Here is a 26854-nt window from a genome sequence, read left to right as displayed (position 1 = left end):
TGATAACGCCGCTTACTCACTCCGTTTCCACGAGTTGAGCATTCTCGTCCCTCATTTGGTTACCCCGGCTGAGCGTGAGCTTGACAAATACATTGGGGGTTTACCTATGCAAATCCGGGACTCAGTCATGAGTAGCAAACCCGTGAATCTTGAGGATGCCATTACTCTAGCCGGTGCGCTATCGGAGAATCATGTGAAAGCGGGTACCCTAACCCTCAAGAAACCAAACGAAAAAGCCAAACCCAAACCCGAGCCCGCACCACAAGCCAAGGTTGAACCCGCACCACAGGCCATTAACTACTCCAACTCTTCCCGTCACAACAATAACAACAACAAGAAGAAACCCAAAACCAACTACCGAAACTATGCCGTCACCCAACCCCAACCTCAACAACAAACCCAAATTCCACCCCAAACCCGAAAACCCTATATCGGTACCGCCCCATTATGCAACATTTTCCAACTCCATCACCCACCAAACATGCCTTGTCGCCATTGTACCATTTGTAACCGACTTGGTCATCTCAACACCACATGCCGATCCGCACAACGAACCCAACCTAACCAACCAAACCAACCAAGAACTTTTCCCCAAAATACTCAACACCGATATGCACCTTACCCACCAAACCAACCTCAACAACCCCGAGCTTGCTACAATTGCGGTGACCCTAACCATTTCCGCAACAATTGTCCTCGCCTCATCCTTACTAACCAAACCATGACCGCACCTTACTACCAAACTCAAGCTTACCAAGTTCAAACCTACAAACCTCAACTTTCCCAACACAATGCACCACTCATCCAACCCATCCAAGCCATACAAGCACCACCTCCTCCACCACCGCAAGCACCTCAAGTCAACCAAGGCAATCAAGGACGAGCTTTCATGATGAATGTTAATCAAGCTCAAGCGGCAAACGATGTTGTGAACGGTATGTTTATAGTAAACCAACATTTGGCTTCCATTTTATTTGATACGGGTGCCGATAGAAGTTTCATTTATTTAAAATTTGAGTCGAAAATTGCCGTGTCTCGAACCAAGCTTTCCCGGTCGTTTTCTGTTGAAGTCGCCAATGGGAACTCCATCACCATAAATTCCGTCGTCCGCGATTGTACTCTCGTTCTTGTTAACCATAAATTCTCCATCGATCTCATCCCGATGCAAATGGGAAGTTTCGATGTCATAGTAGGCATGGATTGGTTATCTTTGCACAGTGCCGAAGTTGTTTGCTTCGATAAATTCATTCGCATTCCGCTTGTCAACGGTAATATCCTTAAGGTCTTCGGAAAAGCTACTTCGAGAAGGCTTAATCTCATGTCGTGCTCTCAATCGCAAAAATACTTACGCTAAAAGTATGCTCCGCTTCTAGCTCTCTTGGCGACAAAAGACAAAAAGGAAAGGAAAATCCAAGATATTTCTATTGTTCGTGATTTTCTCGATGTCTTTCCCGACAATGTCACCGGTCTTCCACCCGTTCGTCCGATTGAATTTCGAATCGATCTTGTACCCGGCGCGATGCCCGTGGCCAAGGTTCTTTACCGTTTAGCCCCGTCAGAAATGCAAGAATTATCGAACCAACTCAAAGAACTTTCCAATAAAGATTTCATTCGTCCTAGCTCTTCTCCTTGGGGCGCTCCTGTTCTCTTCGTGAAAAAGAAGGATGGTTCGTTTCATATGTGCATCGATTATAGGGAACTTAACAAACTCACCATTTAAAATCGTTATCCCTTGCCACTAATCGACGACCTATTCAACCAACTTCAAGGCGCAACTTGCTTCTCCAAAATCGATCTTTGATCAGATTATCATCAATTGCGTGTTCGCGAAGAAGACATTCCAAAAACCGCTTTCCGTACTCGATATGGACATTTCGAATTTTTGGTTATGCTCTTCAGGTTAACAAATGCACCCGCGGTGTTTATGGACCTTATGAACCGCGTTTGCAAACCATTCCTCGATAAATTCGTTATTGTCTTTATTGATGACATTCTCATCTTTTCCAAATCCAAAGCCGAACATGAGCATCATTTGCGTTCCATTCTCGAACTTCTTAGAAACGAACGACTTTATGCCAAGTTCTCCAAATGCGAATTTTGGCTGGAGCAAGTTCAATTTTTGGGACATATCGTAAACAACAAAGGTATTCATGTTGATCCCGCTAAAATTGAGGCCGTAAGGATTGGAAAACTCCAACGACTCCCACGGAAATTCGATCCTTCCTCGGTTTAGCCGGATATTATCGACGTTTCATTCGAAACTTTTCCAAGATCTCTTTGCCTCTTAGCTCCCTCACTCATAAAGGAAAACCATTTGATTGGGGTTCGAAGCAAGAAAAAGCCTTTTGTACCCTCAAGGACATGTTTTGCAATGCTCCCATTTTAACCCTTCCCGATGGAAACGACGATTTCGTGATATTTTGCGATACCTCTCATCAAGGTCTTGGTTGTGTCCTCATGCAACGAGGTCAAGTCATCGCTTACGCATCAAGGCAACTTAAGGTCAACGAGAAGAACTACACGACTCATGATCTCGAACTTGGTGCCGTTGTTTTCGCTCTCAAAATCTGGAGACATTACCTTTATGGTACGAAATGTGTGGTTTTTACCGATCATAAAAGCCTTCAACACATTTTTGACCAAAAAGATCTCAATATGAGACAACGACGTGGGCCGAATTACTTAGTGATTACGATTGCGAAATTCGTTACCATCCCGGTAAAGCGAATGTTGTCGCCGACGCCCTAAGTCGAAAGGTTAATGTTAAATCCGTTCTGCTTCTAAGCGTTGTCGTTAAACCGATCTTCAATTTCGAATCTTCCAAGCTCAACGTACCTCCGTTGAAGAAGGTAACATGTATGACGAAATGTCATGTGGAGCCGAACTTCAACTCGAAACCAAACCCGATGGTCTTTTGTACTTTTTGAATCGTTTGTGTGTTCCAAATCGCGATGACCTTCGTACTTGTATACTCGACGAAGCTTACAATTCGCGGTATTCCGTTCATCCCGGTGCGGATAAGATATATTTCGATCTTCGTGCTACCTTTTGGTGGCCGGGTATGAAAAAGGACGTAGCGTTATTCATATCTAAATGTCTTACTTGCTCAAAAGTTAAAGCCGAACATCAAAGACCTTTTGGTCTACTCGAGCAACCACCGATTCCCGTTTGGAAATGGGAAGACATTGCTATGGACTTTATCACTAAATTACCCAACACCCAAAAGGGAAACGATAGCATTTGGGTGATCATCGATCGTTTGACCAAATCTGCTCATTTCATTCCTATCCGTGAGAAGTATTCTGTCGAGCAGCTTGCTCAAATCTATGTTCGAGAAATCGTGTGCCGACACGGTTTACCATTGACTATTATCTCTGACCGTGATGCTCGTTATACCTCTCATTTTTGGTGTTCACTTCAAGAAGTTTTGGGAACACGTCTCGATCTTAGCACCGCTTATCATCCTCAAACGGACGGTCAATCCGAACGTACAATACAAACTCTCGAGGATATGCTACGAGCATGTGTTCTTGATTTCGGTGGGAATTGGGATTCTCACATTCCGTTCATTGAGTTTTCTTATAACAATAGCTACCATTCGAGCATTGAGATGGCTCCTTTCGAAGCTCTTTACGGTCGTAAATGTCGTTCTCCGATTAGTTGGAACGAAGTCGGTGAAGCTCAAATCACGGGATCTGAAATGGTTCAAGAAGCCACCGACATTATTGATCGAATCCGTAAGAACCTCCTAGCCGCTAGAAGTCGTCAAAAGAGTTACGCCGACAAACGGTGAAAACCGATCGAATTTAATGTTGGCGATCTTGTCCTTCTAAAAGTATCTCCTTGGAAGGGGGTAGCCCGTTTCGGTAAGAAGGGTAAACTAGCTCCTCGTTTCGTTGGTCCTTTTAAAATCCTTGAGCGTGTGGGAAAAGTAGCTTATCGACTCGAACTACCGGAAGAACTTACCGGTGTTCATCCGACATTTCATGTTTCAAATCTTAAAAAGTGCTTAGCCGAGGGTAATCTCCATATACCTCTCGACGAAGTACATGTCGATGAGTCGATGGTCTTGGTTGAACGACCTGTTGAGATCATGGATCGCAACGAGAAGAGAACCAAGCGTAGCCGTATTCGGTTAGTCAAAGTTCGATGGGAATCACGGCGCGGCGCGGAATTCACTTGGGAGCGAGAAGACAGAATGAAAGAGAAGTATCCACATTTGTTCGCAGCATCGTCTTCGTCTTAATTTCGGGACGAAATTTCCTAAAGTAGGGGATACTGTGACATTCGTCAATTTCGGGTCTTGTTTGTATTCGTTTTTATATTTGTTTATTATGTAAACCGACCTGATTTGTAAACCGAAGCTTATGTTATAATCAAAATGACGGATTTATGTTACAATATTTTTTCACACTTGTTGGGTCTTGAAAACATCGTACCTTTATTTTTATTTATTTTTTATTATTTTTTTTTGTTGTTTTGTGTTTTTGTCTTGATCCATTTTGCATGAAAACTCTTGTGTCTCACATCCATATTTGACCATCAACATTACCCTATATATACACCACCTTTCCTCTTCATTTTCCCTTGCTACAACTCCAAAAAAAAAAAAAAAAAAAAACTCTCTCAAACATCAAAGATTCAAGGTTATCTTCTTAAGTGTTCTTGAAGGTTTTTAGTCTTTCATCTTAATTAGTTTATGTAGCCGTATTAATACTTGTTTATGGTTGTGCAACATATATATAATATACACCCCTTGTTTACCTTTGGTAGTTACTTCTCCGATTCCGGTCGGTGAGGTTTCGGACCTCATAAGGCAAGACTTCATGGAGGACTTCGTGTCCTTGATATATATACATCTATATAACTTGTTCATACATGTTAATCTTGCTTATTTTAGTTTGTTGGTCATGTTTACAAGTTCCATGGTTATGGGTTTTTAAGAGTCTATGCTTCGGTTTAACCGTAAATAGCTCTAAACCGTAAACCGAACTTTGTTACTAGTTTTGTTAAATAATTGTTTAAACATACTTATTGTTAGATCTAAATTTCTAAAATCATTTTTACAAATTCTATGGTTATGGGTTTGTAGAATCTTACCTCGGTCTTAACCCGAAACACGATCCGAACCGAAAACTGAACTTTTGTTTAAAGACTTTATTGTTAACTTTTGGTTGTAAAACTTAAAGTATTTTTATTTGTACATTATTATACAAGTTCCTTAGTGTTTGGACATGTGGAAACCATCTATGAACTTGTAGTGAGATGGAAACCGAACAAAACCGATTCTTACTCGCTTAAGACACACAAATGTGTTTTTTTTAAGCCATCAAGACTTGTATGTTTCTTTAAAAATAGTTAAAAATTGTTTTTAAATATTTTCTTAAGTACTTGGAAATGTTGGATCCAACTTGATCTCATAACAAAGTTTGGACCGACAAAACCGAACACTCGCTTAACGTGCGTTGTTAGTTCTAAAACAATGGAACTACATACTTGGTTAAGTCTTATTAAATTTTATTGAGTTATCTCATAACATTCAATATTTTGGAAAGTTGACTTTGGGTTTGACCAATTACCAAGACCCGAACCGACAACCCGAACACTCCATAAAAAAAACCGTTTAGTATCTTCATTCCAAAGGGATTTGCATTCTTGTATTTTACCCACCTTATTACTTAACATAGGTTGAGTAAATATTAAGGTTAGATACTTTAACCCGGTTTCGAGCAAACTTACATTTTTAAAGGGTTATTATTATAAATTCTTAAATATTTACATTTTAAACCTTGAACTTTAATTATTTACATTTCTCAACATTTATTTTGTTTAAAGACCTTCAAGACAACCTTTCTAAATTCAAGACTCCTTTTCTTTTAGGCATTGTGCGTTAAACTCGTGGTTCCGACAAATATCCAAATTATCATCTTTCAAGTTAACTACTTGAAAGTGAGTACTTCATACCCCATTTTCCATCTTTTATTTTGGGGGTGACATTTCATACTTATTCAACAAAATGCTTTATATTTGAATCTTAAACCACAAACGTAGTTGTATACTTTACCTAAATAATTGCTCGATTTGGTGTTCTATGCTTATATGCCTATGTGTTTATCGCTTTTGGTTGGTGGAACTATAAAATCCTAGACTATTTGGCATCCCCTTATAGCAAGGTGTCGTTAACGTAATGCAATTAACGATAACTATAAAATCCTAGACTATTTGGTATCCCCTTATAGCTAGGTGTCGCTAATGTGTTTAGCGATATCTATTTATCCAAATTACCACTTTTATTTATCGTTTCGTATGCAAGTTTTGTGGCTATCTTTATTATATACTAATATGATTAAACTTATGAATTGCTCACCGACCTTTGTGTTGACAAACTTTATTTTATGAAATGTTGCAGGTTTGCATCTTGGTTGATTTATGATTGTGAAGAAAACGACATCAAAGACCTTAGGATATTAGTAAAAATTGAACAATATTAAATTTGCCATATTTTGTGATATCTTGTTTATGGTTATTTTATGGATAATTGTTATGTGACATTTTCGATGTTGTGAAATAAAATGAGTTTATTAAATACTGTCACTTTAATTAGTGTCATGTGCTTATGAACAATCGTTATACCTCGGCATGTTCCGCCGCTTTTGGTCGGGGTGTGACAGTATAGCACATGTCCTTAAATCTATTGGTAAGATACTGCCAAAAGAATTAGATAATCGGAACCATATCATTTATAATTATATTAAGTTTTCAAGTAATAATATATGAGAAAAAGTTAGATTTAAGACTCCTATCAAGATCGCTATGTTGTGCATGCGGCCCTACAAGGGGGGGGGGGGGGAAGAGAAGACAATGAGGACATGGACGACAGAGGAATGAAAGAACGTGTGTGTGTGTGTGGTGGTGGTGTGGGGGGGGGGCAGAGACTCGTAAACCATGTGGAGTCATTCTTATACATGGTCGCGTGAACCGTTGTGGCTGCATGTCCATACGTGACAAATCGTGTCGGAAGTTCCTATGGTCCAAGCAATTGAGTCATCAGGGCCGTCTTCGAGAATTTATATGTTTCGGCCGGGCTGAAATAAATAGGCCCCTAAACCCTAACGAGTAACGAAATAATATAAGCAAAAAAGAAATTTAGGCCTTATGTAAATGGTCTTTTGTTTGGTTTATAAATTTTTAAATGGGCTTGGTTATGATTTAGATTGTGTAAAAAACATTTTGTATAAAAATAAGCATAAAAATGTCTCAAGTAAAACTAACTTACAACCTTTTGGTTGGGAGTCAAACCTCTTTGCCACTAGACCAGTATATTTATTGTATAATTAGGGTAAAACATTAAATATACATTTTTTTATGACATATACACACACACATAATGAGTGAGGGAAAAATTGGCGGACGAAATGTCTTTCACTTTTTAGCTACTCTAAACTCATTTTTTTAACAACAAATTTCTTTCAATCCTTGTGGTCGGTGGGAAACCTTCTCTTTCAAACCTATAGTGTTAAAAGATTTTGTCTTTGCAAATAAACCACCAATCCATTGGTAGCTACTCCAAACACAAGTCTAATAATTAAAACATATTAATGTTATTTTTATTTAAAAAAGTGCGAGTGAATGGCCATTTCATTCAAAATTTTTTACTATACGCATAGACGACCCACGGGATATGGATTAGTTGGTCCCCAAGTAATCCGGTGGGCCATATCCACCTACCCATCTGCCCTTATCTTTTACCCATGTTGGCTAGAACCTTTACTTATAATCTTCAATAAATCATCGGAGATCAAGGCTTAACCACCTAAACCAAAGTTCTTTTTCAAGCAAATTAGGAGTGTCAAATGTGATTCATTAGGTTGAACGAGTTGTAATAAAATGTATATAATTGGTCAGAATATGTCAAACTAAAAAATAAATGAATTGAAACGGATTAAAACGGGTTGACATCTAGAGTTTTTTTTAGTGAAACGAGAAAAACAGAGTAAATTTTTTAGTTTTTTTTACTTTTTTAGTTTTTGGTTTATATTTCGAGTTATGATTTTTTGATTTTTTAATAAGGGGTTTTTGAAATGTGTCAAAATGGGTTGATATTTTAGAAAACCCTCATTAAAAAAATCAAAAAATTATTAAAAAATCATAACTCAAATATAAATCAAAAACTAAAAAAGTAAAAAAAAAAATTAAAAAGTTTCCTCCGTTTTCTCGTTTTATTAAAAGAAAAAAAAACTCAAGAAATGTCAACCCGTTTCGACTCATTTCAATCATTTTCTTTTTTTAATTATTCTGACCCATTATATACATTTATTATAACACATTCAACCCTATAGGTCACATTTGCCACCCATAATCAAAATTAATCCCGTGCACCAACTCTCCCGACAATTGCCGTCTCTGTTTTCGTTTGAATCGCCGCCTTTGCCGGGTAAAGATTCGAACTCGGTTAATTTTAATTTTGTAAAAGTATCACCCAATACATGTTTTGGACAATGTGATCAGCAATAATTAAAATGAGGAGCATGTACTCAGCATGCTGCGACAAGTGTGCTGAGACTGGTAAGCCTCTGTTACGACTTGTACATTAACGTTCACTCCGTGGTTTCTAGTAAAATTTACAATGACAACATGGTTTCGATTAAAAGGCACATCAAAACCTGATAAATAAGGAAAAACAAAAAAATAGAAATACACTTGTATTGTTTGTACCGACCATGAATTGATTGTTAGTTTCTTTGTTAACTCATTTGCCGATACTAATAATGCTTATGATATTATTAACAAGAAAAGAGTCTTAAAATAAACTTGTATTGTTTGTACCGAACTTGAATTTTTTGCTAGTTTCTTTTGTCAACTCATTTTACCGGTACTAACATTGATAGTAATGCGATTTTTATTTGGACACCCAAAGGTTTTATTTCAGCACCCACTAGACTTATGTATGGCGTTGGTCACGTCACGCATAAACAAAAACTTTAAAATGTCAGAGCTTGTTTGACGACTTGACCACACGAAAAATTAACGTAAGCCCAATAAACGATTTGTTTCTTTCCGTTCATTATTTGATATATACACGTTGATGGTGTTACTATTTACCAGATTTGATAGGTTATATTGTCGAGTCGAGCTCAAGCTCACATAAGTTAAAAAAGCCGAGCTCGAGTTTGATTAAACTCAGAATTCTAGATAAATCCAAATTAGTTATATTTTCTTTTAGTATCATATCCACAATTCCACATGATTGAGTTTCATTTCATGTGACACACATACAAATAAAGAGAACAGACACCATATCGATTGATAATCAAACTTATAAAATAGCCTAAATTTTCTAAAACTAAAGATGTCGAACTTGAATTGAAAATCAAAATAAAATAAAGACCCCACAAACAGCCAGAACTCTGTTGAGTCAAATCGCAGGAATCATTCGGTCAATTTTGGCGGCGGCCTTCACCTGCCACAACTGTATGGTTTTAGCTTCTCGTCGTTGGATCTCCAGCACTGGACCAACGTAAGATCTCTCTCTAATCCTTTTAATTCTGTCAATTCAACTTAGTTTGGCTTTCTCAATTTTTATGTTAATTAGGTTTGACTTTTCATGTGTGCATTGCTATCTGCGTAATTTCACTTACTGGATTTCTCATTACTTCTAATATTGCTTCTGTTATGATAATTGGCCTTATTAAATTGAAAACTTTGGATTGTTCATATATATATCTGGCTAATGACGCCCTGTTTGCGGTGCGCGCTGATAGCCGAAATTTTGACGTTATTTTGCTAATCTCGTGAAAATAGCGTTAAAAGTGGCGGAAGGTTAATCAGGCATCATGTGGTGGCGTTGATAACCAAAAGACAAGGGTACATGCACCAATCGGCTGGGTCCTGATGGTTCGAGTGTTATGTGCCTTATGTCCAAGGCTTGATGCAAAACCACTATTGAGCCGGGGGTCTCACTGGAAGTAGCCTCCCTATTCCTATGGAGTAGAGGTGAGGCTGTCTACATCTTACCCTCCTCAGACCCTACCATAGTTTTGCTATTGGTGGGATATACTGAGTATGATGATGATGATGAATATATATCTGGCTAATAATTTAGCTATGAGTTCATCAACACTTGTAGAGCTTAATCTATACTGGAATCTAGGGGTGAACATAAACCGGGTAACCCGAACTGATCAGACCGGTCCCAGGTCTTGAGAATGCCATTAATCAGATCCGGGTTGGGTATTGCAGGTAAGACCCGTTTGCTCACCCCTACTGGAATCTATAAATTTGCTAAATTGTTTTAATTTGTCAATTAACCGATTCTTCTTACTTGTTAATGTTATTTACGCCTGTTTTGCAGTTCGTTGCACCCGGAAATGATTGCTACAATCTCACATTAACAAAAACCAGAACAAAAGGTGTAACAAGTTCACGAAAAACCGCTTAAAATGGCTACACGACACGTTGCACGCGCTCGGCTTCCATTAATGAATGTTCTCAGAATGAAAGGAGTTCCCATCTTACGACAACTGGAGATTGAAGAGTGTCTTCTTTGGACGTCATCGGACAACTGGTGCATCATTAATGACGGGACAGATAAGCCCAACATAGTCATGGGTGTTTTTGGGTAGCATTCTCAACTAACCATGATTCTAATAACTAACAACTATCTTATTGTTTAGCATGTATCTGTTATTAGGAAACCTGCTGAGCTTGTTGAAATTAAACCTGTTTTAGAAGATAATATTCCCGTCATACGAAGGTTCACTGGCTGTGGCACCGTAATAGTTGATCACGGGACAATATTTGTTTCATTCATATGTAACAAGGATGATGTGCCGGATGTACAACCGTATCCTCGGCCTATTATGTCTTGGAGCAGTTTGTTATACAGTCAAGTGTTTCAAGGGATTGCGGATTTTAAGCTTCGTGAGAATGGTATGAAGATTTGAATCATAACTAGGTTAGTTGGTTTTAGTTAGTTTCTTTTATTTCAAAGTATGATGCTTTTTAAATGTTTATGTAGATTATGTGTTTGGTCTACGGAAGTTTGGGGGGAATGCGCAATCAATTACTAAAAACCGGTGGATTCACCATACATGTTTTTTGTGGGATTATGAGACTCGTAATATGTCATATCTCAAGATTCCTAAACGGGCTCCTGAATATCGACTTGTATGCTACTTATTACTTATATCCTCTGTTTGTTTAAGTTTATAGCTGCCCATAGGACTAAAATGCTAAAAGTCAAAGTACATATACATATACATATACATATAATGTGTGTAGTGTATTAGACTGTTACTGTTGTGAACTGAAATTGTGTGCAGAAACCAAAATAGCAGAACTTTAACTGAATTAACCGATTTGAAATAACTGAAATGAACCCAGTATGTCGGATAGGTTCTTATGCCTTTTCAAGAACCGAATTTTTAGTTCGGTTTCGGTTTTTGCACGTACAAAAAACCGTAAAAACGAAAGTCTGACTTTTGTTATTGAATTTATAGATTTTAGTTTTATTTTGTGATGCTAAGTATTTTAAAAAAAATTAATAAATGATGTAGCAAATAAATTTTAGGTCTAAATGTGTAATGATGAAATAGTGATTAGTTAAAAAAAATATTTGGCAAAAATTTACTATTTTGACCCAAAAATTTTAAGCCCAAATGGTAAAAATGGAAACTGAACCGAACCCGCTACAAAAACCGAAATCGAATGGTTTTCAAAGACTCCAAAACCGAAAATTCGGTTTATGGTTCGATTTGAGCCCAAAACCGACCTATGCATAGTCCAATTATAATCATGTTTATCACATAAATGATTTATAAAACTCGAAACGGATTGTGGGCCAGCCTAACTGATTTTTGCTCGTAATAGAAATGACCGGTTATCTATCTATATGCAATCTTCTTGTTATGCGATGTGTCATTCCGAATTTAAACGCTCAATTACTTGTTAAGCTAAGCATTTATTCTGTGCTTTGTGTTTAGGCTAGGAACCATCTTGATTTCATCTGCCCCATGAAGGACTATATTTCAAGGTTCGATTTCATCAGTAAAACTATTGATGCAGCAGGAAGCTGTTTTTCAGTTGAGTCAACTGAGTTTGAAGCGGTCAAACCTCAATCAAACATGAATTTTACTCCCACTTCCCGATTACTAACTAACCAGGAATTAGAGGCTGCAGGTAAGACCGACCCATGATATTAATTTTTGTCAACTTTTTAAGCCATGAGATGTGGATTTGCAGATTATTTATCATTCATTGTTTGCTCAACCGATCGGACAAAACCCAGTTAGGTTTCTTGTCAAAAACTCTTATTCTTAATAAACATTTATGCAACACGTGCTCGAGATTAGGCACATGATAACGCTATCGGGATGAGTTGTATCCTACACAAGTTTGTCCAAGTTAATCCTGCTATTTGGAAAATAAAATATCTAAATTGTAATAAAATATTTAATCCAAGTAATATAAATTTTTTTTTTTTGTTTTTTTTTTTGGAAAAGACGCATGCATAATTTATTAGAATAATTTTTGTAATCTTTAATTGGATTGCAGGATACACTCTTTTAAGTGATCTATATGTATATTAATATGAGCTATGCATTAAACTTAGAAGTAACAAAAGGTTCGGAATAAGCAGGGTTATTCAAGTAGTTGTGACTCAAAGCTCACTTGAAACAGACAACCCGGGCTTGCTCGTATAAAATTTCACTCGAGCGCGAGCTGGGGTGATTTCACTCGTTTAGCTCACTCAAGTTAAGCAAGTAACTTTTATAGGCACTTGTAGGCACAAAAAGACCCACCTACCTTTTGTTTTGTTTTGTTTTGTTTTGTTTTAATGTCTATCCATATGTGCAAAATACAAAAAAATTCCAGATTTTTAAATATATTAGCTGCTCGAGCTCAAATTTAAGTTTCTTTAAGAGTTTTCAAGCTGAGTTGACTCGTTTAATTTGTTTATAACATGATTAGTTCAAATGAGAGAGTGACAATAAGTTCAAATGAACCACAGTTTACCATCTCATCATATTCGCTTGTACAATGAAAACAAAGTTTAGGTCTCTGGTCACAATCCATGCATTCATGGTTTACTAACATAGCAAAATAATAACACTAAATTCGTGATCTCATATTTTTTTTTGTGTAGCTATTTTTTGTTGGATATTACCATGTCGATAGTGTATTTACCTATTCTAATAAAATAAAATAAATGAGCACACTTGGAGATTCATTCTTTGCGTAAAATTCTCGCTCAACTATTCTTCTATTTTTAATAGAAACATATTTATGTGAATGTAATAAAAACATATCAATCCACCCTTTTATCAAATAACTAATTATGTAAATTATATGGATTAAAAATATGTAGGTATTTGTGTCAATATAATCAATTTATATGAAGCTAAACATGTCATTATCAAAGAAAAGAAGTCAAACTAATTATAATAATTAATAAAGTGTAAGGGTAAATAATGAAAATAAAAAACACAGATTAATATGCACACACAATTTAATAACACGCATTTAAATTACCATCTTTTTTACATGTGGTGGACCCAGGGCTGTCAATCGTATTGGGTTAGTGGGTTAACGGATTGACATGCTGAAATTTGTAACCCGAACCTGACACATATTATTATTTGCGTCAAAAACTTCAACCCTAACCCGCATATGCATAAATACGGGTCGACTCGAATACGACCTCTTTAACTCATTTCAAAATAAAAAATAAAAATAAAATTGATATAATTTAAAGTCGGTAAAGTAAATGAGTAATGTAATATTAATTTTAAATTATTAAAAGTTTCGAAAAGGAATTGAAAATAATAAGTGTATCTTAAGAAAAATGGTGAACTGAAAAAACACAAATAAAAATATGACCATAAAAGTATTTTACGGGCTAACCCAAACGAGACCCGTTTTTTAAAACGGATTGTGTTAGTCGACCGAAAACCTGTTTTTTTTTCATGTCAGATTCGGGTCGTGTCAACAATTTCCACTCCTAGATGGACCCATGAATTAATTTAAGGGGGACGATCGAGATTCACCACCAGTAACACTAAAAAAAAAATTAACACTAGATTTCTTACTTTGTGTTATTCTTATATCTGATTTAAATTGTATTTTATGCATTTACAACCTGTCTCAATCCGTATCTCACAAAACCCTTTTATCTGTTCTTTCAATTTCATCACCAAGATCGGCTTCTTGATAACCGAGGGCGAGGGTGGCTCGTGGGACAGCAAAAACAAGTTAGAGCTTTAGGCCCCAGATTAATTAAGCCCCCAAGTATAAAAAAATATTTTATATAGATATATTATAATGGGTAAAGTAAACTCAAAGTAATGTATCAGTGTTGTGATAGACTTGGTTGTTACTAAAATATAAACTTTTAATAAGCAAATTTTTTTTTCTTAATAATAGTCATGAAAAGACCCTAAAATCTTGTTTCGATTTATGCCTTCACATTCGTTGAACCGGCTTGACCGAGGCATCTCTATACACATTTCTATATATATATATAGGCAAAGTATAAAATGAAAACCCACTTGAGTTGTGAAAACCCTATGTAACATCGTTTTTTTTTCTTGTTACATGTAATATATGTTATTTAACACAAAACATCGAAATATAAAAAAAAATGTTTTGCTATTTTTTAACATTTTTTTACTAATTTTTATATATGTTTCAGAAGAGAGAAAAAGTTATATTTATATTTACATTTTTTATTCACTTTAATTGTGGACCACAAAATTTAAACTTTAATTAAAAACATATAGTTGAGAATGAGTTTCTAGAGTTTTCACAACTCAAATGAGTTTTCATTATATATATATATATATATATATATATATATATATATATATATATATATATATTTGTATAGTAGCTCCACCCTTTTTCTTCTTTGTGGCAAACCCAAATCGGGATATATATGGCTCTCCACCCCATCTTTCTTCCATAACCTTTACACCAATAATAGAAGTAGTTCTAACAGTAGTAGTTAAACCCAAAAAGCTATCGCTGTGGATAAAATTGAAGAATTTGTACCAACTTCTTGGCTGTCATTGCATGTACTTATTTATTCACAAGTTCTCCAATGCAACTCCACTTTTAAGACTATTGTATGTGCAATGACCATCGATTTTTTTTTAAATAGGAAAATTGAAGAAGATAAAATGGTTTTTAGGGGAGCGAAAGATTGTTGATTGAAAATAGGAGATCCGTCATTTGAAATGGCGGATGTCAAATTACACATAGGGGTTGTCAGTTTTTGTCTGGTGATGTGGACGAGAACCATGAGTTCCGCCATTTGAAATGGCGGATCTTAAATATTTTATTCGTGTTCCGCCATTTCAAATGGCGGATGTCAGTTACAACTGACTGCCGGTCACCTAAAATGTGAACAGTAACTCGTACTTCCTATGACCCACCTATGTATTTTTTTTATTATATTTCGGTGACATCCGCCATTTGAAATGACGGATGTCATTGAAATATAATAAAATACATAGAGTGGTTGTCATGTCAAGTACGAAAAGTCGCTGTTCACATCCGTCATTTCAAACGGCGGATGTCATTAAAATATAATTAAACACATGCTAAAAGGTTAGGCTGAGGGGTATGGGGGGCTTTAATGGAAGCTTTAATGGGGGCTCCAACCAATAATATTATGACGTGTGGCAGAGAGAGAAACTGGATAAGGGGGGTGTTGGAGCTCTCGTTGGAGCCCCTGGCCCTGGTGTGGAGGGGCTCCAGCGAATTTTTTTTTTTTTTTTTTATAAATATATTCAAACAACGTATTATTAAAAAAGCTCATAAATTATTAAAAAAAACACACATTAATAAAAAAAACACATTAATATCTAAAAATAAAATAAAAATTAAAGTACTAAAAAACATTCTTCTTATTCTTCGGCTTGGTCTTATTCGATCAACCTCTTTCGGATACGTTCATTTTGCTTTTCCATTAGCATTTGATTGACCGGATTTAGGTTACTGAAGTCTCTAGGAGACGGTTGTGTGTTGGATGGTTGAAAGCCGAATGATTCTTGCGGCTCCGAATAAAACATCGGTTGGTGCGGTGACGACCATAAATCGTCGTCAAGATAATCTGAATCAAGGTTTGGGAACCAATTTTCAGCCATTTTTTTTAAAAAAAAGTTGAGAAGATGAATTGATTTTGGGTGAAGGTTTGAAGTTTTGGTATAAAAATGGGTGAAATGGAGTATAATTATATAGAAAAATATTTTTTTTAATATTTAAGAGCCCAACGGCTCTTTTCTAAACCCAATGCAAGATTCTCTCTCTCTTCAGCCGCTAACCAGCTCACGCCTCTCTTTTTTTTTCCGTTAGCGCCCCCGTTAGCACCCCGGTGGTGTGGTGTTAGCGCCTGGGGGCGCGAGCGGAGGGGCTCTAGCGCCCCCGTTGAAGCCCCACACCCCTCAGCCTTAAAACTTGCACCTGCATTGTTGATTACTTTGACCATAGCTATGATGACCCTATAAACCGTAAATTTGTTTTTCTAAGGATGTGACCTTTAACCCTATGTTCTGTGTAGCATGCTCTTAAAAAAAGTTGGTAACAATAACTATTTTTAAGTAAAAATGAATTAATAAGCAAATTTTCATGTTGTTCAAAATGATAATAATTACGTAAAAGACTTATATATAATAAATAATTAAACTTGTTAAAAAAAATAGATAAACTAACATTTAAAAAAAATAATTACGTAAAAATTTTCATGTTGTTCCATATGCTGAATTAACAAATGATAATAATTACGTAAAAAACTTATAAAGTAAATAATTAAACTTGTTCCAAAAAAAAAAAAGATAAACTAACATCTAACGGTGATGATAATTCGGAGTTTGGTGAGTCATGGCCATGGCAGTTCACTCCATTCAAAAGCTTAATATCTCGGTTGACCGAATCTTGTTGTCATGTCAGTCACTGTTCACATCCGTCATTTGAAATGACGGATGTCATTGAAATATAATAAAATATAGACGACCACTATTCACATCCGCCATTTGAAATGGCGGATGTCAATCAAAAATATTTAGGTGATCGGCGGTCAGCTGTAACTGACATCCGTCATTTGAAATGGCGGAACACGAATAAAATATTCAAGATCCACCATTTCAAATGGCGGAACTCATGGTTCTCGTCCACATCACCAAACAAAAACTGACAACCCTTATGTGTAATCTGACATCCGCCATTTCAAATGACGGATCTCCTATTTTCAATCAACAATCTTTCGCTCCCCTAAAAACCATTTTATCTTCTTCAATTTTCCTATTTTAAAAAAAAAATTCAATGACCATCACCAAGTTTATAACCTGGTGTAAGTGTGTATGTCTCGCTGGTCCATTTCTTGCTAATGACGCCCGCAAGGCTTATATCGACGCAGCCAAGAGATCCCTAAGGCAAAAAGGCATTGCTTTGCATTAAAAAACCTATCAAGCGATAGTTAACGATTATTGTACCTTTCCAGGAATGAGTCCCATCCATGAATCATCATTGACTTCTAAATACAAATATTCATCTGTTGGTGGCTATTCTAAGATAAATGTAAACTCTTGTAGCCATATTGGTTTGGTGGTACTCATCATAGTATGCAAAAACCCATATCAAACCCCAAGAAATCAATTTAAGAGATGAAGTGGTGAAAATTAAGAAGTTCTTGCAACTACGAGACAAAAAAAAAAACCGGGTTTCCCTTTAGAGAAAACACTATAGAATAGTAACCAAGTTTCAAGTTTGTTTTTTCTTAATTCGCCATGGAAAAGCAGTGTAACCGACGAATGCTTGTGCTTTCCATGTGATAAATCGGCACAGTGGATTATGATGACAAGCAATCCTCCATCCTTAGGGGTCTCAACAGGAGTCTTTTGTATTGATCTACTTATAGTCGGAATAAGGGTATATGCCATTGCTTTGTACAACACTTCGACTGTAATATTTCCTACGAATCAACCATCAATATTCATCCATATCATGTCGGACCAATTTACTGGAATTTCAGAAGTAAGATCACTCAGTCTAAAAATAGCCATTCCCAGATGACGATGCTTCTCCACCTATAAATCAAATAACTATCTTTTAGCTACTCAAATCATAATTCGATTTTGATTTATAGGTATTAAACATGACTGATTTAGCGTGTAGCAAAGGATTTAGTTGGCATTAATTACGATGGGCATATTAAAAGAATACTACTCGTTTGGGTTCCATAAAACATTCCGATTCCACTTTGTTAAGAAATACATTTAACCATTGATGATGAAACTCTTCCACATACAGAGTGACAGCTTCATCCCATCCGCATTTCACCGTTTGTCGATGACCCATATCGAGTATCAAGTAACTATTATCAGGAACTTTAAACTGATTTTTATTTCCATCATCCTCTTTTCTAACCACTTTCAAATTCAAGATTCCATCTCCGTAAACAGCTTCTTCATCTGCATTTTCCTGAATAAAGTAATATCTTGTTATAGTTTACGATTGTACAAGGGGTTGATCTTCTATTACTACACATGTTGTTTTTATATATTTATATCAGATCACATAGGAAAACATCAAACCAAATGGTTTAATCAAATAAAACTTACTTGAATGTCAAGTGCCCTTACAAGTGTTTTCATGATCTCGATCATCAATGGGCGTTATCATCTAGTAGGATATTGGAACTTTTAACCTCACGATGCACTATTCTTCGTAGTGTCTCAGCAGGGTTATGAAGGTACGCGAGTCCACGAGCTGCCCCAATACATATCCTAAGGCACTGAGCCCACGTGAGATCGTCGCTGGCAAGATAAGAATCGAGACTCTTCTTTGATGCGTACTCGTACACTAGGATCTTCTCACCATGATCGTCACAATACCCTAAAAGAGAGACGATATTTTCATGTCGATGATAAACAAAGTGGATTGAATCAAAGCAATAGCAAACACACAAACTATGAAAACGATAAATTGAGAACTAATCTCTTTTGTTGTTTATTCAATGAAACGGGATACATAAACTGAAGAATTACAAAGGAAATAAATAAAGGAAACAAGCTAAAAACCAGGACCCACTAACGTTCTAATTCCTGGTGAATAGGTAAACTATAGCCAACTACCTCCTACATACTTGGAGAATAAAAACAAGAACCAATAATAATAATAAAAATAAAGAGAACAAGTGCAGATAACTATAAAGTAGAGATTGCAACTTTAACACTCCCTTTCAATCTTTACTTGTGATAAACCCAACTTGTTGCAGAACTCCAAAAGCTTCACACTTAAAAGACTTTTTGTAAACATGTCTGCCACTTGATCATTGCTATCAACCCATTCCATTTGAATTTCACCCTTTAGAACCTTTTCTCTGATAAAATGATAGTGGACCTCAATATGTTTTGTTCGCGCGTGAAAGACTGGATTTTCAGCTAGTTTTATAGCTGAACAATTGTCACATAACAACTTTATTCCATACGATATAGGCTGGTTCAGATCTTTGAACAGTTGAGTTAGCCACATGCACTCTTGGGCAGCCATAGCTGCTGCCCTATACTCCGCCTCCGTGGTCGAAAGAGACACGGTTGGCTGTCGTTTGCTGCACCACAAGATAGGACTTGACCCGTACATAAACACGTAACCAGTAGTCGACCGTCTTTCGTTCAAGTCACCGGCATAATCCGCGTCACATAGGCCCATTAACTTTGGACTTGACTCCCTCTTGAACATTACTCCTTTATTCACTGTTCCTTTCACATACCGAAGTAAACGCTGAATAGCTAAATAACGTGGCTTTCGAGGGTCTTGCATATAGCGGCTTAGAACCCCAACAGCAAACGATATATCCGGTCTTGTGAGAGTAAGATAAATTAGGCTGCCAACCATCTTCCTATAAACTGTCGGATCGTTAAGCTTTCTTCCAACAGTTGAGTACAACCTCACTCCGGCTTCAATTGGTGTTGGCGCGGTTTTACACGAACCCATACCAAATTTGTATAACATGTCACTCGCATACTTCGTTTGATGCAGAATTACCCCATCTTCATTATAAGCTAGTTCCAGCCCAAGAAACCTTACCAGCTTGCCCAAATCTTTCATTCGAAACCGCACACACAGATTTGACTTGAGTTGAACGATTTCGTCATCTAAGTCTCCGGTGATAATTAAATCATCAACATAAACCAGAACTATCACAACCTTTTCACCTACTTTCTTAACAAACAAACTTGCATCTGCATGGGTTAGTATAAAACCATTCGACTCCAAAAATTCAGCAATCTTACCGAACCACGCTCTTGGTGATTGCTTCAACCCGTAAATTGCTTTCTTCAATTTGCACACATATTCGGGATGCTCTTTGCTTTCAAAACCACTCGGCTGGTCCATGAAAATTACATGATCGAGCTCACCGTAAAGGAACGCGTTGTTGACATCCATTTGTGCCATCGTCCACCGTTTACTTATAGCAATAGCTAACAATGCTCAAATAGTTGTTAACTTGGCCACAGGGCTGAATGCCTCTTCAAAGTTAATACATATTCTTGCGAAAAACCACGGGCTACAAGTCTTGCTTTGAACCGCTCCACAGAACCATCTGTTTTCTGTTTTAATTTATAAACCCATTTACAACTCACCGGTTTAACACCATCAGGTCTTGGAACCAAATCCCATGTCTCATTTCGGTACATGGCGGTTATCTCTTCCTCCATTGCTTGCCACCATTCTTATTTAACCCGAGCTTCCTCAAATGAACTCGGTTCTGCCCATACATCGTCAACAATAGCAACATTTGCATATTTAGGATTAGATTTACGTACCCTTTGTGACCGTCTTAGATCTGGTTCGAGATGATCACCCGCTTCACTTTCTATATCAGTTTGAGCCACATTATCTTGACCCACGGTACTCTTTTCAACTTGTGCTTGGTCATCATTAGTGAACTCTAAGGCAACATTGGAACTTTTAAGATCTTCTTTGAGTTGATCACTATCTGGCATCATTTTGTTCTCAGTTGACCACCATGATGACTGCTCATCAAACACCACATTACGGGAGACATGAACCTTTCCTGAATTTGGATCAATGCACCTCCAACCCTTTCGCTCTGAATCATAGCCTACAAACATACACCGGATCGCCTTTTTCTCCATTTTATGACGGAGATGGTTAGGTACAAATACATAACACACGCACCCAAATACACAAAAGTAATGCATTTTAGGCTTAGTTTGAAACAACCTCTCAAATGGGGATAAGTACTTGAGGCTTTGTGAAGGAGTTCGATTGATGATGTAAATAGCGGTGCGCATCGCTTCAGCCCAGAAACGTCCGGGTAAATTTTTATCATGCACCAAGCTTTTAGTTACTTCTGCCAAGTGACGGTTTTTGCGCCCGGACACACTGTTTTGTTGAGGTGTGTTCGGGCATGTGAGTTGTCTTCTGATGTGCTTCTGCTTCATGTACCGATCGAATTCAGAAGACAAGTATTCACCTCCGTTATCTGATCTTAAACAGCCAACTTTTCGACCTGTATCTCGTTCAGCCTCAAGCTCAAATTCTTTAAAGTTTTCAAATACCTTAGCCTTCTCTTTCATAAAATAGATCCAAGTATAGCGAGAATAATCGTCAATAAATGTCACTACATACTCCATACCTGAAATTGACGCTTGTTTAATGGTGAGAACATCGGAATGAACGAGTTCAAGTGCTTCTACTGTTCGATGACTGGAAGTTGGATAAGGTTGTTGGCTTGCCTTTCCAAATTGACACCCAGAGCATACCGAGTCATCGTTAACTTCTGTTTTAGGCAATCCCATCACTAGATCCTTTTCCATCATTAACTTCATTTTGTCATACCCCACATGTCCCAAACGTTTATGCCACAAATCTGCATTTTTGATACCTTTTGTCTTTTCAACATAAGCAAATTCTGCGTTAAGAACATAAACCGTCTCCGTCTTACGCCCTTGAAGAATCGGTACCGAGGGCGTCTCAAATTCTTTAAATACCTTCACATCCTTAGGCCCAAATAAGACATGCTACCCATGTAACATTCAACTTTTGTTAAATAATAAATAACAGAAAGTTTTGTTATATTAACTGTGTGTCGTTAAATTAGTTGTGTGTTAAGTGTTTGGATAATATTTGGAATTGGAATTGTGAGTGGGTTGTGGGGCCCATAACCCCCTATATATAACCCAACCCCTCCACCCTTCCACCATTCCCTTCCTTTCACAACACACACACACTTAAGAACACACACACTTTCTCTCTACATTCCGGATCCAAATCCATGTAAAAAGAAGGAAGAATCTCGTATGTAAACACCGTTTAAACAACAAGAACACGTCCAGATCCGAACCTAACCCGAAGCAAAAGGTAGGTTTCGGTTAAAATGGTTAAGTTTTAAGTCGGTTTCGACATGCAAACTGATAGATGATAGATAGGACTGTGTAATGTAAGAAAAACATAAACTTGGTGAGCTATAACCTCACGGGTATGTTATAGGACAAAAGGTGATGTTTGGACCTCATAAAACACGAGTATGCAAAGTTGGTACAACCCAAAACCCATAAAAAGGGTAAAATCGGGTCCTAAGGAAGGGTCACGGAGTAATTTGGCTTAAAATGGCAAAAAAAATGAAGAAAATGAGGTATTTTCGCATAAGTCGATTTCGGGTCGCACAGCCATGCGAAGCGAAAAAGTCATGCGAAGCGAAATTCCATGCGAAGCGAAATTCTTCCATGCAAAATTTCAGCTCAACCCCAGCCAGGGGCTCTGCCCCTTGGACCCTGCTAGGTGTAACACCCCGACCGAAGGCGGATTATACATCGGGGCGCCACATATTGTTTCATTACTCGTGACACTATTGGGTGTCAATATTTAATAAATACATTCATTCGCGCACGCGCAAAGTAGACATAAGATAACATAAATCATCATAAATCAATATATTATAAATCATAATATTCGAACAGCAATAACTTGTCTTGATACATTTTAATCTAGGTCCAAAATAAAGAAAGCTTCCTACGTGTCCTCGAGCTCCAAAACAGCTACTGCAAACCTGAACATGTGTTAAAATAAACGTCAAACACTTGCGTGTTGGTGAGAAATCAAGTTTAATACAATACATAGATAACAATAAATCTGCGCGCAACATGTGTATGTCTGGTTTTCAACAAGGGTGTAATCCGATCGGGACCAACTCTAAGATTCATACTCATAGACTGCCAGTGCTCACGATTGAGCTCACAAACAAGAAAGACTGTGCAAGTGTAAACAAAAGAGAAAATCATAAACGATAGTTCTCCCGTGTTCATCTAATGGTACCATGAGAACTGCGGAATAGACCGACAAGACGGTTAATGATCCACACATACAAATAAACAGCCAAGTCTACGTCCTCAACACATGGGATACTGCGCGACTAAAGTTCATAAACAGATTAAGACTCTAAGTTTGTACGAACACATGAACATCCCAAAACATTAAAATAAAAAGGGATTAGGTACGAGATTACTCACTTGATAAACGATGCGATGTAAGATAAAGCAAGAACCAACTTTAAACAAGCACAAGTTAACCTATAAATAAGATTATTGTTTTAATGATTTGTTTTAAGTCTTGATTATAAGTTAGCATAATTAATAAGTAAATTATTATATATAATATATATATTACCGGAAAAGCAGGGCAGAACAGGATAGAAGAAGAAGGCAAAGAGAGAGGAGACGGCAGAGGAAGAACAACGGCAAGGAGCAAGAGAGAACAGGAGAGTTTAAGTGCTTTGTGTGTGCAGTGTTAGGAACTTAACATTATTATTTATAGGGAAACCCTAGGGAACACAATCCCTAGAAAAGGGGAAAAGATCTCCAAAAAGTAAAAGATTCCAAAAGCAAAAGATATCAAAAGATATGGCAGCTGCAGGGGGCAAAGGAAAAGCTGACAGGTAACAGTAAACAGGCATGGGAGGGTCAGATAAAGGTACTGGTCAAGCATGGAAAAGCAGATCTCACAAGATAATGTCAGTCACTTTTTCTGTCAACCAATGGGGTTGGTGCGCATGCTGCGCCAAAAGTGGCTTTTCAGACAAGATAGATCAGGTCAACAGCACAGAAGATAAGACAACACAAAAGTAAACGGCTGGATTAAACAGAAGAAAAGACTCAAGACATAGCGCGAGAAAGCTTGAGCGCGAAGGCAGACACAGAAGGTCAAGAGTGCGCGAGCGCGAAGGCAGACAGAACCAACCTTAACGCGTCGCGGGAAGAACTACATTTCTAAGCGCGCCGCGGGAAGAACTTCAATTCTAAGCGCGTCGCGAGAAGAACTATATTCCTTAGCGCGTCGCGGGAAGAACGGTATCCATAGCACGCCGCGGGAAGAACTAAAATCCTTAGCGCGCTGCGGGGACAGTTCGTCTCGCGTATCGCAGTAACAGGTGGTCTTCACGCAGGCTTCCTTGTAAGGAGCCTGGCGCGTGGAGCTGCGCAGACAACCTTAGGCGGGAAGGAACAAAGGACAGAGGGTTCAAGGCTTAAGGGCGGGACGGCGACAAGAGGGAAAAGAAGGCGGAAAGAGAGAAGAAGAGGGACGGGACGGCGGGAAGAAAGAGAAAGAAAGAGGCGGGAAGGAAAATATATTATTATTATTAAAAGTAAAATATAAGTATAAATAAATATTAAATCATAAAAGAAAGAGATCGGATCAGAGAAACGGGTACCTGGGTCGGGTCGGATCGGGGCAGATGTCACAGTCTCCCCTACTTTAAGAAATTTCGTCCCAAAATTTATCTCGAAGTAGGTTGCGCAGAGAACAGGTGCGGGTACTTGATCTTCATTTGATCTTCCCTTTCCCATGTAAACTCGGCTCCGCGCTTGGACTCCCAGCGAACTTTCACGATAGGGATGCGACTGCGCTTGGTTTGCTTAACCTCGCGATCCATAATCTCAACAGGCTTCTCAACGAAATGCATGGATTCATCAACTTGAACTTCATCAAGTGGAATGTGAAGGTTCTCGTCGGCTAAACACTTCTTGAGATTGGATACATGGAACGTTGGATGCACATTACTGAGCGCGGGCGGCAGGTCAAGTCTGTAGGCAACTTTTCCTACACGCGCGAGAATCTTAAATGGTCCAACATATCGAGGAGCAAGCTTACCTTTCTTCCCAAAGCGGACAACACCCTTCCAGGGCGACACTTTGAGGAGAACAAGATCACCAACTTGAAATTCGAGAGGCTTTCGCCTACGATCTGCGTAACTCTTCTGTCGGCTTCTGGCAGTCAGCAGATGATCACGGATCTTGGCGATTTTATCGGTTGTCTCTTGAACAAGTTCGGGTCCTGTGATTTGTACTTCACCCACTTCGCTCCAACAAATCGGGGAGCGGCACTTACTACCGTAAAGTGCTTCAAATGGGGCCATACCGATACTGGAATGATAGCTGTTATTATAAGAGAACTCGATCAAAGGCAGGTGCGAATCCCAATTACCTCCAAAATCAAGAACACTAGATCGTAGCATATCCTCAAGGGTTTGAATAGTTCGCTCAGACTGACCGTCAGTCTGAGGATGATATGCCGTACTCATGTCCAAGCGAGTTCCTAGCGCAGATTGGAGAGATTTCCAAAAGCGAGATATAAAACGGCCATCGCGATCGGATATGATGCTCAAAGGAGTACCATGGCGGCAGACAATTTCCTTGACATAAAGCTGCGCGAGTTGCTCAACACGGTAGTTTTCACGAATGGGCAGAAAGTGAGCAGACTTAGTCAAACGATCCACTATTACCCAAATGCTATCATGTTTGCTTGCTGTCAAAGGTAACTTGGTAATAAAGTCCATCGCTACACATTCCCATTTCCACGTAGGAATTTCTGGTTGTTCGAGTAAACCAGATGGGCGTTGGTGTTTAGCTTTTACCTTAGAACAAGTCAGGCATTTAGCTACGAACACAGCAATATTCATTTTCATACCGGGCCACCAATAAGTAATGCGCAAATCCTTGTACATCTTATCAGCGCCAGGATGAACGGAATACCGAGATTTGTGCGCTTCACTCAGGATATCAGTGCGAAGATTCTCATCAAAGGGAATCCAGATGCGATTAAGATAGCAGAGAATCCCACTCAGATTGGGCACAAAATGTGCTTCCGCGCCACACGCTAACTCGGCGCGAAGGTTACCATTACTGATGGATGCGCGCTGCGCGTCACGAATGCGCGATTCAAGGTTGCTTTGGATCGGCGCGAAGTGAAGCTGCGTGTGCGGCAAGATACAGTTAAGCTGGCAGGGTTTGCGGCTGAGCGCATCGGCTACCACATTAGCCTTACCAGGATGATACCGGATCTCACAATCGTAATCGCTGATGAGTTCGTTCCATCGGCGTTGCCTCATGTTAAGTTCCTTCTGATCAAAGATATGCTGAAGGCTTTTATGGTCAGTGTAGAGGATACACTTAGTACCATAAAGGTAGTGTCTCCAGATCTTCAAGGCAAAAACAACTGCGCCTAGTTCGAGGTCGTGAGTTGTATAATTCTTCTCGTGAACCTTGAGTTGCCTCGATGCGTAAGCGATAACCTTGCCTCGTTGCATAAGAACACAACCGAGACCTTGGTTGGAGGCATCGCAGTACACGACAAAATCATCATTACCCTCAGGTAGCGCAAGGACAGGAGCTTCACACAACAAACGCTTGAGCGTTAGAAAGGCTTCTTCTTGCTTCGAGCCCCAAATATACGGTTTACCTTTGTGCGTTAGAGCTGTTAAAGGCAAAGCGATCTTCGAGAAGTTCGAAATGAAGCGCCGGTAATAACCAGCTAAGCCCAGAAAGGAACGGAT

General features: G+C 38.2%; 1 protein-coding gene across 1 annotated transcript; it reads left to right on the top strand.

Annotated features, from left to right (window-relative positions):
* The first annotated feature begins 10386 nt into the window (after nt 1-10386).
* Nucleotides 10387-12587, top strand: LOC143628270 (uncharacterized). The gene is made up of 5 exons (XM_077097905.1): nt 10387-10618; nt 10691-10929; nt 11018-11166; nt 11982-12177; nt 12553-12587. The coding sequence occupies exons 1-5, from the start codon at nt 10440-10442 to the stop codon at nt 12585-12587; spliced, it is 798 nt and encodes a 265-aa protein (XP_076954020.1). The 5' UTR covers nt 10387-10439.
* Nucleotides 12588-26854: the final 14267 nt, after the last annotated feature.

Source organism: Bidens hawaiensis, unplaced genomic scaffold (assembly GCF_021521415.1).
Source record: "Bidens hawaiensis isolate Kalapana, Puna unplaced genomic scaffold, B.hawaiensis_p1.1 tig00004864_1, whole genome shotgun sequence".
NCBI lineage: Eukaryota > Viridiplantae > Streptophyta > Magnoliopsida > Asterales > Asteraceae > Bidens > Bidens hawaiensis.
The sequence above is the reverse complement of the archived record's forward strand: the minus strand, read 5'-3'. Positions and strand labels throughout refer to the sequence as shown.